The sequence below is a fragment of the Bos javanicus genome, chromosome X (assembly GCF_032452875.1).
Source record: "Bos javanicus breed banteng chromosome X, ARS-OSU_banteng_1.0, whole genome shotgun sequence".
NCBI classification, from domain to species: domain Eukaryota; kingdom Metazoa; phylum Chordata; class Mammalia; order Artiodactyla; family Bovidae; genus Bos; species Bos javanicus.
In genome coordinates, this window is record NC_083897.1 from 57247565 (window position 1) to 57268456 (window position 20892).

Below are 20892 nucleotides of genomic sequence, written 5' to 3' on the forward strand. Positions count from 1 at the left end.
TGACCTGAAACAAATAGACCACCAGATATTTCTTCAGCAGAGATGGGTTTATTTAGGATGAGCAGAGAATTGGCAGTTTGGGGTCTACAACCATGGTGAGCCATTGGCAAGTCCCCTCATGCCAAGGGGAGGAGAAAACTTTTATAGAGAAGAAAAGGAAGTTGGAAGGGCTATAGTAAACTAAGAGTCCATAGCTTTGCATTGGCCTTGTCAGGAAAGAAAAGTCTTCTTCCTGTTAGTCTCTGCTGTAGTTGCAGGGCATGAGAGCACCCCCTTCTGTTCTCCAAATTATTTAATTGAAGTTTCCAATTGTTAATTTTTTACATCGTGTATTACTTTTGTTGTCATGTTTCACCACACTTGTATTGCCAGGATAAATCTTACTGGGTCATTATGTGTAATCCTTTTTTATAGGCTATTGTGTTCGATTTTCTAGTATTTTGTTGGAGGTTTTTGCATTTATATTCATAAAATGTATTGATAATTTTCTTGTGATGTCTTTGTCTGGTTTTAGTGTCAGGGTGTGTCAGGGTGTCAAAAGAATTGGGCTTCCCAGGTGGCGACTAGTGGTAAAGAACCAACCTGCCAATGCAGGAGACATAAGAGATGGCAGGTTTGATCCCAGGGTCAGGAAGATCCCCTGGAGAAAAGATTGGCAACCCACTCCAATATTCTTGCCTGGAGAATGCCCATGGACAGAGGAACCTGACAGGCTATAGTCCATTGGGTTGCAAAGAGTCAAACATGACTGAAGTGACTTAGCATGCATGTACGCACGTCAAAGAATGAGCTTGGTAATGTTTCTTGCCCTCCCATTTGGTGTTAATTCTTCTTTAAATTGTGATAGAATTGGCCAATGAAACTATCTGTTCCTAGAGTTTTTTTGTAGAAATTTTTTTTTTATTATTAGTTCAATATCTTTACTTGTAATAAGTGTTGTCAGATTTTTCTGTTTCTTCTTGAGTTGGTCTTGGTTTTTCTAGGAAATTGTCCATTTTATCTAGGTTGTCTGATTTGTTAGCATAGAGTTATTCCTTGTATTCCCTTAATAATCCTTTTTATTTCTGTTAACATTGGTAGTAATGTTCTCTATTTCTTGATTTTAATTTGAGTCAGTCTTTCTATTTTTTGTCTTTTTGGTTAGGTTACCTAAAGGTGTTTCAGGTTTTTAAATCTTTCTAAAGAACCAGCTTTTGATTTTGTTGAGTTTTCCCTATTTTTTTCTATTCTCTATCACTTCCTGTTTGTGCAGAGCCTCAAGATTAGCCAGAGATAAGAGCTTAGAGCTTTTTCTGTTCTTTCCTGAATGTGCCTACAGCTGTGGGCAGGCATAAAACCGTATCATGCACTTGGCCTTCTAGATTCCCAGGAATAAATTAGCGCTTTCCAAAGCCCCCCATGGATGTCTCATTCTCCAGCTTTTCATTTTCACCCCTTATTAGCCTGTTGTTTGGCCCAGTTGTTACCATTACCTCAGGAAACCACATGTTCAACAACTGCTTCTGATTTTTTCAAGGAAAGGCTGTTTGCCTTGGGTAAGCTCTGTGTTGGGTCAAATAAAGACAGCCTTGTGAGTGCAGTTTTCTAAGGAATGACCAGATAGGTCAAATACTGACAGTTCACTGGGAATGGGATGTTGGAGGCACTTGAGCCCCATTCTGTTTCCTCCCATGGCTGCTAGGTGCTGCTTTTCACCATGATTCCTGAGTGTTGGTTTTTCAGGCTTCTGTGAAGCTCAGGAGGGGTGGGACTTGGACAATTTAAAATGCCACAGGGTTCACTGTTCTTACTGAGATTCAGCCATTTTATTAACTAATGCTTCCTGACTTGCTGTAAGTTTTTGGTGAACTTTCAAAGTTCTGAAAAATTGATTTTGATGATTTTTGCTAGTGTTCTTACTACTTTTACTGAGGAAAGCTTTTTTCAGAGGGCCTTACTCTGCCATTTTCACTGATGCTGCTCCCATTATGGCTTCTTGAACAGGAAAGTGATGGAGTGAAAACTGAACTTGAAGTCAGATATTGCTCCAGATCTGACAAAGATTGATATACTTAATATACAAATCTATAAGAAAAGTATTGAGTTATAAAAATGAGCAATGGACATGAAAAGATAGTCACAGAAAAAAATACAGATAATAAAGTTTAAAAAAGAAGGTTCAATCTCAAAGAAAGTCAAATTCAAACCAGGACATACTATTTTCACTATCAAATCAGCAAAGACAATTATAATTGTCACAGTTCTTAGTATTGGCAAAGGCACAGGGAAGTAAACATTCAAATACTGTAAGTCAGGAATATAAATTGGTACAGTCTTTCTGGAATACAATTTGGCAGTAATATCAAGTCATTTAAAAATAATATTAATTGACCAAATAATTTAATTTCTATGTATCTTTACTGAGAAAATAGTAAACCACTTGGATGAAGATTTACATACAGAGATATTCATTAACAGTGTTATATATAATACTGAAATGCTGAAATCAGCCTAGATGTCCAATAATAGTAGAATGGCTAAATCATTTATAGTATATTACACTTACTAGATTTTTTACAGTCATTAAAATACTATTTTAGAAGAGCTATTTGATGATTTGATGGCATTGAAAATGTATGTTAAGTGAAAAAAAAAACAAACTTTAATACACAGTTTGGTCTAAATTTTAGAAGGGGAAAAAGAAACACAGAAAAAAGTACATCAACTCATTAACAGTGGTGATCTCTGGCTAGGTAGGATGCAAGAGGTTTGATTTTCTTCACACCTTTCTATTCTTTCCAGATTCTATACATTATATTGCCTTTATAATAGGGGCTATGACCAAATGTTATATAAAAGTAATGATCTGACATTAGTATGGAAGATAGATTAGAAGAAGGAGAAAGTTAGGGTGGTAGTGAGAATGGAGAGGTTAAAGCAAATTTAAAAGACATTTTAGGAATTCCCTGGTTGTCCAGTGGTTAGAGCTCTGCAGTCCAACTGCAGGGGGCACAGTTTCAATACCTTATGGGGGAAGATAGATCCCACATGCCATGTGGTGCAGCCAGAAAAATAAATACATAAAAATAAAAGACTTCTTATAAGAAGAAACTCTAGGATGTGAAGACAAATTGGACGTGGTAGATAAAGGGTTTCTAGCATGATCAAAATTAAGGTAGCAAAGAAAATGCTATTTAATAGAAGAAAGAAAATTTAGTTTTAGACACAACTGAGAATGACATTTAAGAGATGTTACCTTGTGGGTAGATGAAAATACAGATGAGGTTTGTTTTTTCCAATCTTAATATGTCCTCAGTTCAGTTCAGTTCAGTTGCTCAGTCATGTCCAACTCTTTGCAACCCCATGAATTGCAGCATGCCAAGCATCCCTGTCCATCAACAACTCCTGGAGTTCACCCAAACTTATGTCCATTGAGTCGGTGATGCCATCCAACCATCTCATCTTCTGTCATTCCCTCTCCTCCCGCCTTCAATCTTTCCCAGCATCAGGGTCTTTTCCAATGAGTCAGTTCTTCGCATCAGGTGGCCAAAGTATTGGAGTTTCAGCTTCAACATCAGCCCTTCCAGTGAATATTCAGGACTGATTTCCTTTAGGATAGACTGGTTGGATCTCCTTGCAGTCCAAGGGACTCTCAAGAGTCTTCTCCTACACCATAGTTCAAAAGCATCAATTTTTCAGCTCTCAGCTTTCTTTATAGTCCAACTGTCACATCCATACATGACTACTGGAAAAACCATAGCCTTGACTAGACGGACCTTTGTTCGCAAAGTAATGTCTCTGCTTTTTCATATGCTGTCTAGTTTGGTCATAACTTTTCTCCCAAGGAGTAAGTGTCTTTTAATTTCATGGCTGCAATCACCATCTGCAGTGATTCTGGAGCCCAAGAAAATAAAGTCTGTTACTGTTTCCATTGCTTCCCCTTCTATTTGCCATGAAGTGATGGAACCAGATGCCATGATCTTCGTTTTTTGAATGTTGAGTTTTAAGCCAACCTTTTCACTTTTCTCTTTCATTTTCATCAAGAGGCTCTTTAGTTCTTCACTTTCTGCCACAAGGGTGGTGTCCTCTGCATATCTGAGGTTATTGATATTTCTCCTGGCAATCTTGATTCCAGCTTGTGCTTCATCCAGCCCAGCATTTCTCATGATGTACTCTGCATATAAGTTAAATAAGCAGGGTGACAATATACTGCCTTGACGTACTCCTTTCCCAAGTTGGAACCAGTCTGTTGTTCCATGTCTAGTTCTAACTGTTGCTTCCTGACCTGCATACAGATTTCTCAAGAGGCAGTCAGGTGAAGAATTTTGAAGGATTTTCTTGAAAAATTTTCCACAGTTTGTTGTAATCCACATAGTCAGAGGCTTTAGCATAGTCAATGAAGCAGAACTAGATGTTTTTCTGAAATTCCCTTCCTTTTTCTGTGATCCAATGGATAGTGGCAATTTGATCTTTGGTTCCTCTGCCTTTGCTAAGTCCAGCTTGAACATCTGGAAGTTCACTGTTCACATACTGTTGAAGCCTGGCTTGGAGAATTTTGAGCATTACTTTGCTAGTGTGTGAGATGAGTGCAATTGTGCTGTAGTTTGAGCATTCTTTGGCATTACCTTTCTTTGGGATTGGAATGAAAACTGACCTTTCACAGTCCCGTGGCCACTGCTGAGTTTTCCAAATTTGCTGGCATATTGAATGCAGCACTTTCACAGCATCATCTTCTAGGATCTGAAATAGCTCAGCTGGAATTCCATCATCTCCATTAGCTTTGTTCATAATGATGCTTCCTAAGGCCCACTTGACTTCGCATTCCAGGGTGTCTGATTCTAGGTGAGCGATCATGCCATCATGATTATCTGGGTCATGAAGATCTTTTTGTATAGTTCTTCTGTGTATTCTTGCCACCTCTTCTTAATATCTTCTGCTTCTGTTAGGTCCATACCATTTCTGTCCTTTATTGAGCCCATCTTTGCATGAAATGTTCCCTTGGTATCTCTAATTTTCTTGAAAAGATTTCTAGTCTTTACCATTCTATTGTTTTCCTCTATTTATTTGCATTGATCAATGAGGAAGGCTTTCTTCTCTCTCCTTGCTATTCTTTGGAACTCTGCATTCAAATGGGTATATCTTTCCTTTTCTCCTTTGCTTTTTGTTTCTCTTCTTTTCACAGCTCTTTGTAAGGCCTCCTCAGACAACCATTTTGCTTTTTTGCATTTCTTTTTCTTGGGGATGGTCTTGATCCCTGTCTCCTGAACAATATCACAAATCTCCATCCATAGTTCTTCAGGCACTCTGTCTATCAGATCTAATCCCTTGAATCTATTTCTCACTTCCACTGTATAACTGTAAGGGATTTGATTTAGGTCATACCTGAATGATCTAGTGGTTTTCCCTACTTTCTTCAATTTCAGTCTGAATTTGACAATGATCTGAGAAAGTATGTATTTTTTAAGACTTGTGATAATTTATACTTTTTACTCGTTGAAATTAGTCTAAATTACAGAAGTTTTACTTAACTGTGTTCTATGTTCATGATATTACTATTTCATTTTCCTGGAATTTACCGTGTAAAATAACTGATTAGCAAATGATAGACTGACTTCAACTTGTTTTGCTTTGGACTGGCTCAGAGTTTTCATGTTTCCATTATGATTACTCTCATAGTTGTTGTTACTGCTGAAAACTACTATATTTGAAGAAGAGATGTAATGATTACGCAAGCAACATTTATGTTTTATTTTTCTATGAATTTTAGGCAATGAATATTTTGACTTCAGTGTTGCTTCTGTATGCAAAAGAGGAAGAGGCTTTTTGGCTTCTGGTTGCTGTATGTGAACGAATGCTACCTGATTATTTTAATCGTCGAATCATTGGTAAAAAAAAGCACACACACATGTATTCATATACAAACACATATTTCTTTTCTAAAGAATTTATAGGCCTCTTGTCTATTCAGTTACCTATCAAATGGAAGAACTGATCAATTAAGTTTTTGAAATGTATAAAATGTAAGCAATATCAAGATACCACATTCACTGACATGCTCAAGAGAAGAGCTTTTGCACTCGACATATGATTGGAAAGATTGCTTAATATATTGCTTTTTAAAAAGAAAGTACCTGGCCTGTTTCTTTATACAATCAAAGTTTTAAGTTTACTATTGTTAAGTTTCTTGAACGAGATTTTAATCAGCTTAAAATCTCCACATTTTTATGAATTTTATAGAAATATGCAAGCTTGGAAAGGGGGATCAAGTTCTTAGTTTGTTAATTATATAATATTTTCTTCAGTCATCAAATATTGATAGATCTGTGATCCCTTACTTTAAAACCATAGGTGGTCTTTCCTTTGTACCTTCATAAGCCTTCTGTTTGCTTCCCTTGTGGCTCAATTTGTAAAGAATCTGCCTGCAATTCAAAAGACTGGGTTTCGATCCCTGAGATGGAAAGATCCTCTGGAGAATGGAAAGGCTACCCACTCCAGTATTTTGGCCTAGAGAATCCCATGGACTGTATAGTCCATGGGGTCACAAAGAGTCAAACACAACTAGCAACTTTGACTAAGCCTTCTGTATCATGGCTGCTGCTGCTGCTGCTAAGTCGCTTCAGTTGTGTCTGACTCTGTGCGACCCCATAGATGGCAGCCCACCAGGCTCTCCCTTCCCTGGGATTCTCCAGGCAAGAACACTGGATTGGGTGTATCATGGCTAGGTCACTGATTATATTATCTTGTGTTATAGTTATTTGTGTATTTATCTTAAGTTCTATTAGAGATTAAACTCTCTGAGGATAAGAACATTTTAATTGGTATATCTCTTATAGCACCTAGTACAGGTTTCTGGACATAATAAATATTCTATAAGTAACTGTCAAATGAATATAAATTGAGTTTCTCAAGTCCTTCTTTATGCATGATCCTGCTATCAGATAAAGAGATGTGTGAAATACAGAAAAGGCACTGAAGAAGTTCATAATTTAAGGAAAAGAAATGAGGTATATCAGCCTACTAATAGTAGTGGGAAGGTATTGAAAACAAGTCCTTTTGAAAGGTGTTCATTTTTAAATTTCTTTTTATGTTCTTCAGGTGCCTTGGTGGATCAGGCAGTCTTTGAAGAACTTATCAGAGATCACCTTCCCCAGCTGACTGAACATATGACTGATATGACATTCTTTTCCTCAGTTTCTCTCTCATGGTTCCTCACACTTTTTATTAGTGTGCTACCCATTGAAAGTGCAGTGAATGTGGTGGACTGTTTCTTCTATGATGGAATAAAGGCCATTTTACAACTAGGTTTGGCAATACTTGACTATAACTTAGACAAACTGCTGGCATGTAAAGATGATGCTGAAGCCGTGACAGCTTTAAATAGGTAATGTGAGAACCATAACATTTAAATATGGAGAGCCCCTTAGAGATTATGTTGCTCAAGCCCTTTATTTTATAGGTGAAGAAACTGATCCCTAGAAACATTAAATAATTGGCCCGAAGTCACAAAGCTAGCTAGTTGAATGAAAAAGCTAGTCCTAAAGTCCACCCCTCTGTTTCCAAATAGAATATAACAAAAATCAGTTTGAAGGAAACTGCTAGGTTATATACACATGTACACTAATATTGTTGATTCAATATGCTGAGACTTTCATAGTCCCTGTTTGAGCTATAAAGTGTGTAAGAGTAATTTGAGGGGGGAAAGTTGGTTGATAATATTAAATATACAGTGGGGGAAATTGTTCTGGTTTTTAGATATTTTCAATTGCATAGACTGAGCTTTATTTTCCTGGTACCTTTTCTGTGAATTCTATTTTGTATTAAAGCACATATATGGAGATGTGTGTGTGTATGTATACACTGTGTATATGTTAAATGAATGAATATATGAATATTTGGGTAACTGTTGTAGTGATGTATCAGATCCCATTTATGTACAGAATAAAGTATAAACACCTCACTCTGGCATTTAGAACTCTCAATGTTAAGGCTTCAGTGTATCCTTCTTAAATTATTTCTCCTTAAATGCTTCTACATGCCCTAAATTCCATCCTAGTAAGTCTACCTCTGAAGTCTTTTCATCACCATCCCATCTCTCACTCCCATGTCCTCCTAATTCCCAACCATCTTTAAATTCTACTTCTTCGTCAAACTGTCCCTTGTCCTCTCAGTTGAAATTAACCTTTGACTAACTAGGGAGAAATTAGTTGTCATTTTTCTGCATACTTCTACTAATTCTGTATTACTGTCACTTTTGGATAGGTTCTTCAACAATGTCACTAATAAGGATAGCCCACTGCCTTCAAGTGTGCAGCAGGGTTCAAATGTAAGTGATGAAAAAAGCAGTCAGATTAGAGTGGATATTACAGATTTGATTAGAGAATCTAATGAGGTAAGTTTTTCTTATTCCATAAATATAATTAAATAGCGTATTTAAAATGATAGATACTATAGCTATATCTCTAGAGTAGTATATTGAGAGTAAGATAATAATACAAGTAAAGATGTAGTAACTTAAAATCTGACTTCACTTTAAAAATGAGTTCTGTGAACTGTTCCTCAGTTATATAGCTTCCTCTGCTTCAGTTTGCTTTTCATTAAATGAACTACTCACATGATTTCACAAATATTCATCACTATATTTAAAGGTGAAAAATATTCTCTTCTTAGAGCCTAAGAATTTTACCAATGTTCTTGTACTTAGTCTAGGCGCATAGTAGATGGAATGCTCTCCTGTGAATATATAGAAAAACTGAAATGTGGGAGGTGAAAATTTGCATAATCACTGAACAAGTTGGGAAAATAACTAGAAATAGAACCAAAGCCTCTGAGAATTGAATCTAATGAAATTCAACTGTAAGAGAAGTGGGTATTTATTATGAATGAGTATCCACTGAAATCATATTTCTTACAGAAATATGGTAATATTCGCTATGAAAATATACACAGCATGCGCTGTCGAAACAGGTTGTATGTGATACAGACCCTAGAGGAAACGACAAAGCAGAATGTGGTAAGTATCCACCAAATGGGGCAAACCAATTGGAATAACATTTTTTTTTCATCAACTTCTTTTAAAAAATTATCATTTCATGTGAAGAAAATAGAATAACTATACATTTGAGCTAGAGTCTTGTCACAGCTTAGCTTACTGTAAATTTTTTGAGAGGAAATACGTGATTTTCTTCTGGTTGAAACATATTGGTTTCTCCAATATGTTTTGTATTATTTGACCTTTAATATTGAATGCTATGATGTTGGCATTTAAGCATAACATATTTGTGATGTACTATATCAAGAACAGCTGACCTACATAATAGTCTAGGTTGCTAATATATATTATTATCCTTGTTTACTCAAGATAAAGTATAAAAGGTATAAAACAAACCATGAGAGACTAATTTGTTTGACTTAAACAGTTCCATTTGTTAAAATACAAACACTACGAGAGAAAGTCACCCTAAACTGTCCTTAGGAATTGATGGATGATAAAATAAAGAATGTTTAAACCCCACCCCCCAAAAAAGGTATGAAACAATGTGTTTTAAGTACTTTTTTTAATATTTGGATGACTACATTAGAAGCTGTTAATATTGATTGCCTCTAGTGAGTGGGATTAATAGATTGCTGGTTGAAAGAGGGAGCATTTTACTTTGTTGAAAGAATTCTTCTGGAGTAGGAGGACATGGCAACCCACTCCAGTATTCTTGCCTGGAAAGTTCCATGGACAGAGGAGTCTGGTGGGTTACAGACCATGGGGTCACAAAGAGTCGGACACGACTTAGCAATTGAACATGCACACACCTGAATGAGAGGAGCCTGGTGGGCTACAGTCCATGGGATTGCAAAGAGTCAGTCATGGCTTAGCAACTGAACATGCACACACCTGAATGAGAGGAGCCTGGTGGGCTACAGTCCATGGGATTGCAAAGAGTCAGTCATGGCTTAGCAACTGAACATGCACACATGCACATGAATCTTCTGTACTGTTCAAGCTTTTATCATGAGAATATATTGTTTATGTAAACCTACTTGCTTAAAGGTTAAGTCATCAGATATACAAATCTGGGAAAATTAACATTTCTGAATATATACTCATTATGTATAATTCAAACATATAGAAATGTAAAAAAGTAGAACTTACCTACTCTAGGAGTAATCAACATTTAAAATGATTTGGCATGTATCCTTCCAGATCTTTTTTCTAAATATCTATAGACATACATGTCTATGTGTGTAAGGAAGGGGTGAGAGGGACAATATAGCTTTCTAAATGAGATAGCATTTAGTTGCATGTTCTGTAACTTACTTTTTTCACTCAGAAATATATCACAGTCATTGCATATCATTGTATAACTCACTTTTCTTAATGTGCTGAATAGTATACCACAGTATGGATATGCTATACTTGACTTAACTATTCCTTGTTGATATGCATTTAATATGTATACCCCCCTTTCATTTTATTTTATTTTTTGCTCTTACAAGTAATACCTTATTTAAATCACATGGGTTTGAACTGTGCAGATTCACCTACATGTGGGTTTTTTTCGATGAACACGTACTTTAGTACTATAGGATCCATGGTTGGTTGAATCTGCAGATGCAGAATCATGGATGTGAAGGGCCAACTATAAAGTTATCTGCAGATTTTTTTTATTTATTCATTTTTGACTCTACTAGGTCTTTGTTGCTGTGTGTGAGCTTTTTCTAGTTGTGGTGTGTGGGCTTTTCATTGCAGTGGCTTCTCTTGTGGAGCATGGGCTCTAGGGCTTTCAGGTTTTAGTAGTTGTGGCACGTGGGCTAAGAAGTTGCAGTTACTGGGCTCTAGAGCACAGGCTAAGTAGTTGCGGCACACGGGCCTAGTTGTTCTTAACATGTGGGATCTTCCCAGATCAGGGATCAAACCTGTGTCTCCTGCATTGGCAGGTGTATTCCTTACCCCTGAGCCACCTGGGAAGCTCTGTATGCAGATTTTTGACTGTGTGGAAGGTCAGCACCCTTAACCCCCATGTTGTTCAAGGGTCAACTGTATTTCTAATCTTACACATTTGTAAAAATATTTCTGTAAGGTGGATTCTTGGAAGCGGCAGCTGGGTCAAAGGGTGTGCCCATTTAAAAATTGACAAGTCCTGCTAAGTTGTCTTGTAAAAGATTTGTATCAAATTATAATCCCACTGACAGTATGTAAAAATGCCCTTTTCCCCACATTCCCACTAGTTACTAAAAAATATTAGTGGTGTTAATTCTTTGTCAGTTATATTTGTGGCTAATATTTCCCCCCAATCTTTTTTCTTAAATTTTTTATGATGTATTTCAGGGTGTGTAAGTTTCATAATTTTATGTAGTCAAATCTCTTTCTTCATATTGTGTGGGTTTCATGTCAAACTTAGCAATGCCTTCCCCATATAAAATTATATAATTTATAAACACAGTTTCTCATACTAGCTTTTAATACTGGTATTGCTTTTTTTTTTTTAAACATTTAGATCTTTAATACACCTAAAGTATACATTTTGTTAATAGTGTGATACAGGATTCTAATAGTATTTTTTCCAGCTGAAACAATCAATTTTTTGAATACCATTTATTAAATAGTCCATCCTTTCTATACTCTGCCTTTTTCATATGCTAAATACTTACATACATACATGGATTTATTTCTGGAGTTTCTTTTTTTCCCTATAACACCACACTGTTAATTATTGTGGCTTTATAATCCATTTTGAAATCTGGTATGTGCTTAGTCACTCAGTCATGTTTGACTCTTTGTGGCCCCATGGACTGTAGCCCCCCCAGGCTCCTCTGCCCATGGAATTTTCCAGGCAAGAATACTGGAGTGGGTTGCCATTTCCTATTCCAGGGGATCTTCTCAACCCAGGGATAGAACTCTTGTCTCTTGCGTCTCCTGCATTGGCAGGCAGATTCTTCACCAGTGAGCCACCAGGGAAGCCCTTTTTAAAATCCATTTGAATTATGTCTTTTTAAATGTCCTTTAGTGTAAAATTTTGTTATTTTTATCATATAGATCTTACACATTTATTGTTGGGTTTGTCTCCTGTGTAGTTTATGGTTTTGTTACTAGTATGAATGAGACCTTTTTTTCCTTTGTATTTTCTAATTCATTTATTATAGTATATATAAAACCTATTGATTGGTACATGTTGCTTTTTTTAATGACTGTGTTACTGACTCTCATTAATTCTGATTTTTTTTCAGTTGAATTTCTGAATAGACAGGCATATCTTTTATAGGCTTAAGAGTTTTGACCCTTCCTAATATGTATACCTCTTTTAGATTTTTATTTGTATTCTTGTAGTGGGTAGAATCTTCAGAGAAGTATTAAATAATAACAGTAGAAGCAAGCTTCCTTGTCTCATTCTGGAATTTAATAGAAGTGCCTCTAGTATTTTATTAAGTATGATGTTTGCTGTTAATTTTTGAAGGACTCTTTTTAGTCAAATTTAGTAGTTTCATTTAGTGTGTGGCGGATTCATGTTGATATATGGCAAAACCAATACAATATTTTAAAGTTAAAAAATAAAATAAAAAAAAAAAGAGATTTGGGACATTTTAAAAAATCAATATTGAGTGTTAACTTTGATCAAATAACTTTTCCATATCTTGAGATTATATATTTTTCTACTTTATTAATATAGTAAAGTACATTAAAGAATTCCTAGATTGAACTTCTGTTTAATTCTTGAGATGAATCCTATTTGTTCTTGTTGTGTTATTCTTTTAATATTCTGCTTTGATAGTTTTCCTGAATAGTTTAGCTAGGTTCTTTACATATGTTAAAGTGACATTGACTTACAGTGTGTGTGTGCTAACTTTATTTTTTCATATTAGAATTGGACTCTTGTCATAGAATGGAGTTTTGAACAAATCATATTTTTCTATGTGCTGGGATAGTTTAAACCACATAGAAATTAACCAGTACCTGAAAGTTTGAGATTAACCTGTAAAACCATCTGGATCTGCTGCCTTTGGTGGGCATTTGATTACTTTTTCAGTTCTGTCTATTCAGAACTTGTTCTTCCTGAGTTAATTTTAGTCATTTATATTTTTATAGAGATTACCCATTTCATCTAGACTTTTAGATATGTTGTTTTATAGCTTCTGGAATTCATTGAACAGATAATTAATGTTACTTTCTATATGCTGGACACAATAATTTATATGTCTGTGTTTATAGTATTCTTTTACTTCTCAATGATATTTATTCATGCTGTCTTTTATCAAACTTGCCAGATATTTATTTTACTTTTTTAATTTACAAACTCTTTTATTTATGAAGTATACTTTTTTTTAGTTACTCCTGTTTCATTAATTCTAGCCTTTATCTTTACCCTTGCTTTATTTATTTATTTATTTATTTTGGATTTAAATCTTTTTTTTTTTTTTTGCTTTTCTTTACTTTATTTTTTAACTTTACAATATTGAATTGGTTTTGCCATATATCAACATGAATCCACCACAGGTATATACGTGTTCCCCATCCTGAACCCTCCTCCCTCCTCCCTCCCTGTACCATCCCTCTGGGTCGTCCCAGCGCACCAGCCCCAAGCATCCAGTATCGTGCATTGTACCCTATCTTAAAATGTCTTAAATACCAAAATCATTGTACCATCAGTGCTTATTCTTCCTGGAGTAGAATGATATTGCATATTTTCTGAGATTATTCATTCTTGGGTTACGTTTTTTTGGCACAAAGAGGGAATGCACATCTCCCAGTGCCTTTGAAGTCTTTAATGACAACCCCACAGGGTGACTTGACAAATTGCCTATGTAGAAAAAGACATAGAATACTGTGGCTTATATTTCAGTTAGTTCAGTTCAGTCGCTCAGTCATGTCTGACTCTTTGCGACCCCATGAACTGCAGCACACCAGGCCTCCCTGTCCATCATCAACTCCTGGACTTTACCCAAACTCATATCCATTGAGTCAGTGATGCCATCTAACCATCTCATCCTCTGTTGTCCCCTTCCCCTCCTGCCTTCAATCTTTCCCAACATCAGGGTCTTTTCAAACGAGTCAGTTCTTCGCATCAGGTGGCCAAAATATTGGAGTTTCGGCTTCAACATCAGTCCTTCCAATGAACACCCAGGACTGATTTCCTTTAGGATGGACTGGTTGGATCTCCTTGCAGTCCAAGGGACTCTCAAGAGTCTTCTGCAACACCACAGTTCAAAAGCATAAATTCTTCAGCACTCAGATTTCTTTATAGTCCAACTGTCACATCCATACATGACTACTGGAAAAAACATAGCTTTGACTAGATGGACCTTTGTTGGCAAAGTAATGTCTCTACTTTTTAATATGCTGTCTAGGTTGGTCATAACTTTCCTTCCAAGGAGTAAGCCTCTTTTAATTTCATGGCTGCAGTCACCATCTGCCGGGATTTTGGAGCCCAGAAAAATAAAGTCTGACACTGTTTCCCCATCTATTTGCCATGAAGTGATGGGACCACATGCCATGATCTGTTTTCTGAATGTTGAGCTTTAGGCCAACTTTTTCACTCTCCTCTTTCACTTTCATCAAGAGGCTCTTTAGTTCTTCTTCACTTTCTGCCATCAGGGTGGTGTCATCTGCATATCTGAGGTTATTGATATTTCTCCCGGCAATCTTGATTCCAGCTTGTGCTTCATCCAGCCCAGCATTTCTCATAATGTACTCTGCATATAAGTTAAATAAGCAGGGTGACAATATACAGCCTTGACATACTCCTTTTCCTATTTGGAACCAGTCTGTTGTTCCATGTCCAGTTCTAACTGTTGCTTCCTGACCGGCATACAGGTTTCTCAAGAGGCAGGTCAGGTGGTCTGGTATTCCCATCTCTTGAAGAATTTTCCAGTTTATTGTGATCCACACAGTCAAAGGCTTTGGCACAGTCAATAAAGCAGAAATAGATGTTTTTCTGGAATTCTCTTACTTTTTCGATGATCCAAGTTAATATTTACAGATATTAACTGGCTGTCCTCTGGTGGCTATCTCTGTGTACGAAGAGACAAAGGTCAAATTACATATCAGAGTAGAATTGAACTATACTCTATGCACAGCTTTTTTAAAGGACAAAAATAGGTACATTTACCTTTTGTTATTCCTTAAAGTTTAAAATATTGTATTCTGGCAGAGGGAGTTTTCTAAATGGGTTCAAAGACAATTTCTATACCAAAGTGTTAAATTCTGAATTGCTTTTAATCTTTTTAAAGTTGCGTGTTGTATCACAAGATGTGAAGTTGAGCCTTCATGAACTGGATGAACTTTATGTCATCTTTAAGGTACTCTTTTCCTTCTTTAAATGAAAAATAATATTCTTAGCAGAATTTTACCACAACCACCCAACTATTTTATCTTTAATTATTTTAGTAGACAGATTTAAAAAAAATGTTATGAAGTTACATTTTCTGATTTAATGACTTTTGTCTTTTTTTCCATTTTTTAAATAGAAAGAGTTATTTTTTTCTTATTATTGGTGTTTGAGTTCTCCAGTACTGAAGCACCATGATCCCAGTCTGCCATATTTGGAGCAGTATCAGATTGACTGCCAGCAGTTCAGAGTGTTGTATCACTTGTTGAGTCCCTGGGCTCATTCTGCAAATAGAGATTCACTAGCTTTATGGACATTCAGATTGTTGGATGAAAACTCCGACTGCCTTATCAACTTCAAAGAATTCTCCTCTGCAATTGGTAGGATGATGTCCAATAACTTTTCTTTTTTAAAGCAGAAAAATAAAGGTACCCCTAGAAATACTTAGTACTGCCTGTAATTGCCAATTTAGTCAGATTTTATCAGCCTGATTTACACTATCTCCAGCTTTAGCAATAACTGGACCATTTTCTTTGTTTGTTACTAAATCTAAATATTTCATCTCATCTTGCCCCAACCCTCCCAGAAAAAAACAAGCTGTTAGATGTGGTTGTTTTAATGGTTAACATGAAGGAAGATAATGTCCTGATTTCCCCACCTTTAGGCATATGGATTCTTCAGGAGGATGTTCTACCTCAGTAAAAATGCAACCGCATAGCCTAGAAAAGTGGTAAAGAAATAGTCAACAAACATTTTGTGCCTGTAGATAGTCCACCAGTTATATCGTTCCTTTGCTTTTCCAGACACCCTAATGTGCTTTCTTAGGGATTCCCCCTTGAAGAGGAGTTCTCTCCTCTGATGAAGCATTCAAAAGAAAAAGTAAATTTTAGATTGGGGTTGGGGAGAGAGTACAGTAAGAGAGCATTTTATTTATCCCTTTATTTTGCTTATATACTTCAAGGAGAGAATCTGGCCTACTGGATGTTGGTTAACTCATAGTTTAAGTAACAGAAGGTTTCTGAATCCTGGCTCATATCTATGTCTTAATTAATCTGTGTTGCTGTAATTGATTGAATGTTCTTTGGCTGTGATTATTTGCAATTTAATTTTATTGAACAGACATAATGTACAATGGAAGTTTTACTGAGAAGCTTAAGCTGCTTTTTAAGCTGCATATTTCTCCAGGTAAGAGTTTAATAGTTGTTAGTGATGTATAGAAGTTGATTCTATACATCAATTATACTTTTTAACAAGTATAATTACAGATATCATTCTATTTTAACGAATAATATAATTTTCCATATGGTATAAGGTCGTTGCTTAATTGTGGCCTGTGGATCACGTTAGCAATATTTTTGCTAATATATAGTTACACTGAAATCTGTAGAGGAGATTCTGTGTAACAGATAGGTTCATAGATTTCCTTCCTGTTAGTGGTCAGTCAATTTAATAAGTAGTTTATGTGTAAGCACTGTCTATCATTTGAGTAATGGCATAATGTTGAATTTTTATTGTTGTTGTCATTAGACAGTAGAATTTAACTTTAGACAAACCGCCAAACTTGTGAAATACTACAGATTATTCAGAAAAGTGAGACTGGGCAGCAAGGGATATTAAACATTTGGAGGAGGAAACAAAAACTACCATTTATTGAGCACTTGTTCTGTTCAGGCATTTATATGCATTCTTTTATTTAATTTTCATGATATCCTTGAAAGGTATTATCTGTCCAATTTTGATGATATGGAAACTAAGAGAAAGATTAAATTTGCTGAAGACAACATATCTAATAAATTGCTTAGCTGAAATTCAGACTAAGGTTTGACTACAAAATGCAGGCTTCTTTCTATTCTACCACACTGCCTTACTGTCACCACATCAGTTCTACTTAAGTGTTTCCCTCTGAGCTCAAGAGGCTGCCTTTGCCAGCCTGATCCATAATTAGGAATCTAGTCTTAAACTTTAAAGGAACATTGCAAAAGTACCTTTTAGCTTAAATAGGGTGATTCACCAAAAAAAAAAAAAAAAGCACCTCATAATTTGTCTAAAACTACACCTGAGGTCCCTTTTAAAGTCTTCCCAGGATAGTTGGGAACCATTCTTTACCACACCAAAAATCTAAAAGTCATGTTTAACCTTCACAAACTCAAATCATAAACACAGTGTTAAAAACCAAAGACAAATCAAATAATAATTTAACTGTGAAGGACTTTACATTGTCAAGTCAAATTGTCATTAGATTGTCTAATATTGTAATGGAATGAATATGATTTTCCATAGAAGGATTAAAAATAGGAAAAACACTGTATATCTATTAGAGCACTCAGTTTCATGTTTTCCTTATTATTAATGATGTTTTTAGATGACTGTGGTCACGTTTTCAGAGATTTCCAAGTGTCATATTTTTAAATTTTAATTTGTAATGGCTCTTGGAAAACTGTTAAAAAGCAAGTAATTTGGAGAAATAAGAGAATTCAAAGTGATCAAATACTTCTTGTTAAAATATTTGCTATACAGTAGAGTAGTACCCCACTCCAGCACTCTTGCCTGGAAAATCCCATGGATGGAGGAGCCTGGTAGGCTGCAGTCCATGGGGTCGCTAGGAGTCAGACCCGACTGAGCGACTTCACTTTCACTTTTCACTCTCATGCTTTGGAGAAGGAAATGGCAACCCACTCCAGTGTTCTTGCCTGGAGAATCCCAGGGATGGGGAGCCTGGTGGGCTGCCGTCTATGGGGTCGCACAGAGTCGGACACGACTGAAGCGACTCAGCAGCAGCAGCAGCAGCAGAGTAGTACTACTTCTATACTTCTTCACATATGTCTTTCTTTTACAGGGACCCTTTGTTTAATTCTCTGTCCCCAGATTTAATTGATCCATTATAGGACCTGTTTCTGTCTCTCATTGTTACAAATATGATCTGGGTTATCTATTTTCAGCTTATACTGAAGTGCAGTATAAAGACCCTTCAAAGGGAGATGAACTTTCCAAGGAAGAATTGCTGTACTTCAGTCAACTCCATGGTAAATATCTGTTTTGAATATATCTGTTTTGCTGATTAATCACGTAGAGATCTTTCTGGTTTAAACATTCTTTACCCAGCTACTACTAGTAAAATTTGAGTTAATTATACCTTACACTTTTTTGTGCTACCATAGCACTTAGCATAGTCCTAAATGCATGGTAAGTATTCCATAAATATTTGAGTAACTAAACTACATTTTGGATTTTGATTTATGGAATTTCTTGTTTACTGGAGAATTTGAAAGAAAATGCATTTTGTTTCTACTTTTGTAGCCGAAATTTCTAAAATGTATCAGACTTTTTAAATGCCTTGTTAAAATGCAATGAAGACAATAGAATCTTTGATGATAGAAGGTCATAGCTATTATTCAAACAGTGAATACTTATTATAAATCACTGTAGGTGTAGGAGATAGGGATGAGTCTGTCTCAGACAAAATTTGGAAGTATTATGGGCTTATTGTTGTGTCTTTTGCTGCTTTTTCATAAATAGAAGTATCTTAGAGAGAAGTCCTTATGTAACCTTGTGTATGGTTACTGTATGATGGTGTTTGAACATTAAGTTTGAAGCAACCTTACAAATCATCTAGTCAAGTCCCTAAATTATACAGGGGGCACTGAGGCCCAGAAGGGAGAAGTGACTCGTGTGAGATTTTTCAATGAGGTTTTACCACAGTTAGGACTAGTAGCTCAGTCTTTTTTTTTTTTTTTTTAGCTCAGTCTTTTGGCTCTCAATATGTTTTTTTCCTAATAAAAGAAGTAATACTATTCAATTTGAAGAAAATCACAAGGAAGGAAATATCACATACCACCCAGAAATAAATTAATAATTCATATACTTCTATCTAAGATTTTTTAATATGGATTTTCCCTGCAGTGTTCTTTTTAAAGTTCTTGAATACTTTGTCTTCTCATGATAGGAGGTCAGATTAGCTATAATTGGTTTGTTGAAGAAAATAATGTGTGCTTATAAGTCTATCAAAATACTATTTTACTTTCAAAAGGTATTTTTTAAATATTTTACAAAATGCAGTTGTCCTCTTCCCCTCTAGTTTCCAAGCCTGCAAAGGAGAAGGAAGCAAAGTCAGCAAGAAACAGCCCAGAAAAAGGTATATGATTTAGGAGTATCATTTAGTTTAAGTTATTGTTTTTGTAAATAAGGTTAACTACACAAGGGGGAGGCATGGATTCCTTTTAAAATCTCTTGATTTGTCCTTAGAGCTTTTTCAGTTCCTTTGTGTAAGTTTAACAATTTATTCTTCTCTGGATACTTCAGTCTCAGAAGTTATAGAAAATGTAACAGTAAATGACCCATATTTATTTATTATTTTAAAAATATTTATTTTAATTGTATAAGTAATAGATAATTCATATAAAAGAAATTTAAATGGCACAGAAATGCTCATATCCCCACCCAACCCCACCCTGAAGTAGATGTGAAAACATTTTGGCCTATATTCTTTCCAGACCTGCTTCTGCATATAAACAAATATAAATAGACATCTATTTTTTAAAAAAGAAACACTTCATAAATACTGTTTTATAACTTGTTGCCGGGGACCAGCCCCGGCTGATCCAGGGTATTCGAAGGAGAGACGGCGTAGGCGAAGATCAGGAAACAATTGCTTAATTAAATGTTAATTAAGGATATAAAGAGTAATAGAATGAGGATAGCTCAGTGAGGAAATTTAGTGGAGAAAAGCGGCTGAAATAAGGATAGCTCAGTGAGGAAATTCAGTGGAGAAAAGAGGCTGAATAATTCAGCCAGAAGGTAAGAGAAAGAACGACATGGTGAGACCAAGTTTCGGTGAACAAGGCCCTGCACTTTATTTTCCAAAGTAGTTTTTATACCTTAAGTTATGCATAGAGGATAATGGGGGAAGGGGTAGAGTCTTGCAGCAAGCCAGGCTTTCTTCCTGCAAACTTATCATATGCAAAAGCTTAGGTGATTTGCATCATCTTCTGGCCCGGAGGCCTGTTAACATTTTAAGACCCTTTCTTCAGAAAACTTATTTTTCTCTAAAGGTGATTGGTCAGGAGCCACCCTCCAAAAGCATTAGATAAAGTTGCATTCCTACAGAGCAAAGGTATGGTGGGCTATAACAAGAAAAAGAATTAACTCAAGGGTCCCAGGTTACAAACATTAAAGCTACTACTTACACCAATTATATTAATCAATACACTGCCAGGGACACAGCAGGTAAGGGATATGGAAACTTAGCAGCAAACATTGGCCCAACAAGTGAAAATCCCTTCACCAATACAATTTCTAATCAATCTTTTAACTACTCAAAAGAATCTGTGTTTAGACAGTTTAGAACATCTCCTGCCTCTCACAGTTGGGAGGCTCTGAACAATCACATGTGGCCGGAAAAACCTATTCAGGCAGGCTAGAGGATTTCCAAAGGAGTTTGTAGGTTAAACACTGTCACACCCAGGAATTATTAACTGGAGCTGTAAGCTAACTCTTTTTCAGAGAGGTAGTGGGGGACAGCCCCCCCGTAAAGTCAGAGGTGTAGGTGAAAACACAAAGCAGAAAGTAGGCAGACTCTGGTTTTGGGGGTATATGCTCGAGAATT

General features: G+C 35.9%; 1 protein-coding gene across 3 annotated transcripts in view; it reads left to right on the plus strand.

The window, feature by feature from the left end:
* TBC1D8B (TBC1 domain family member 8B) overlaps positions 1–20892 on the plus strand; it is an 84113-nt gene that overhangs the window by 56613 nt on the left and 6608 nt on the right. For all 3 annotated transcript variants that reach the window (XM_061409355.1, XM_061409356.1, XM_061409358.1), the window contains exons 11-19: positions 5747–5864; positions 7075–7360; positions 8239–8368; positions 8891–8989; positions 15193–15261; positions 15430–15670; positions 16410–16475; positions 18230–18313; positions 19366–19422. In XM_061409355.1, the coding sequence (XP_061265339.1) occupies positions 5747–5864; positions 7075–7360; positions 8239–8368; positions 8891–8989; positions 15193–15261; positions 15430–15670; positions 16410–16475; positions 18230–18313; positions 19366–19422 (1150 nt within the window). The remainder of the gene's footprint in view (positions 1–5746; positions 5865–7074; positions 7361–8238; positions 8369–8890; positions 8990–15192; positions 15262–15429; positions 15671–16409; positions 16476–18229; positions 18314–19365; positions 19423–20892) is intronic.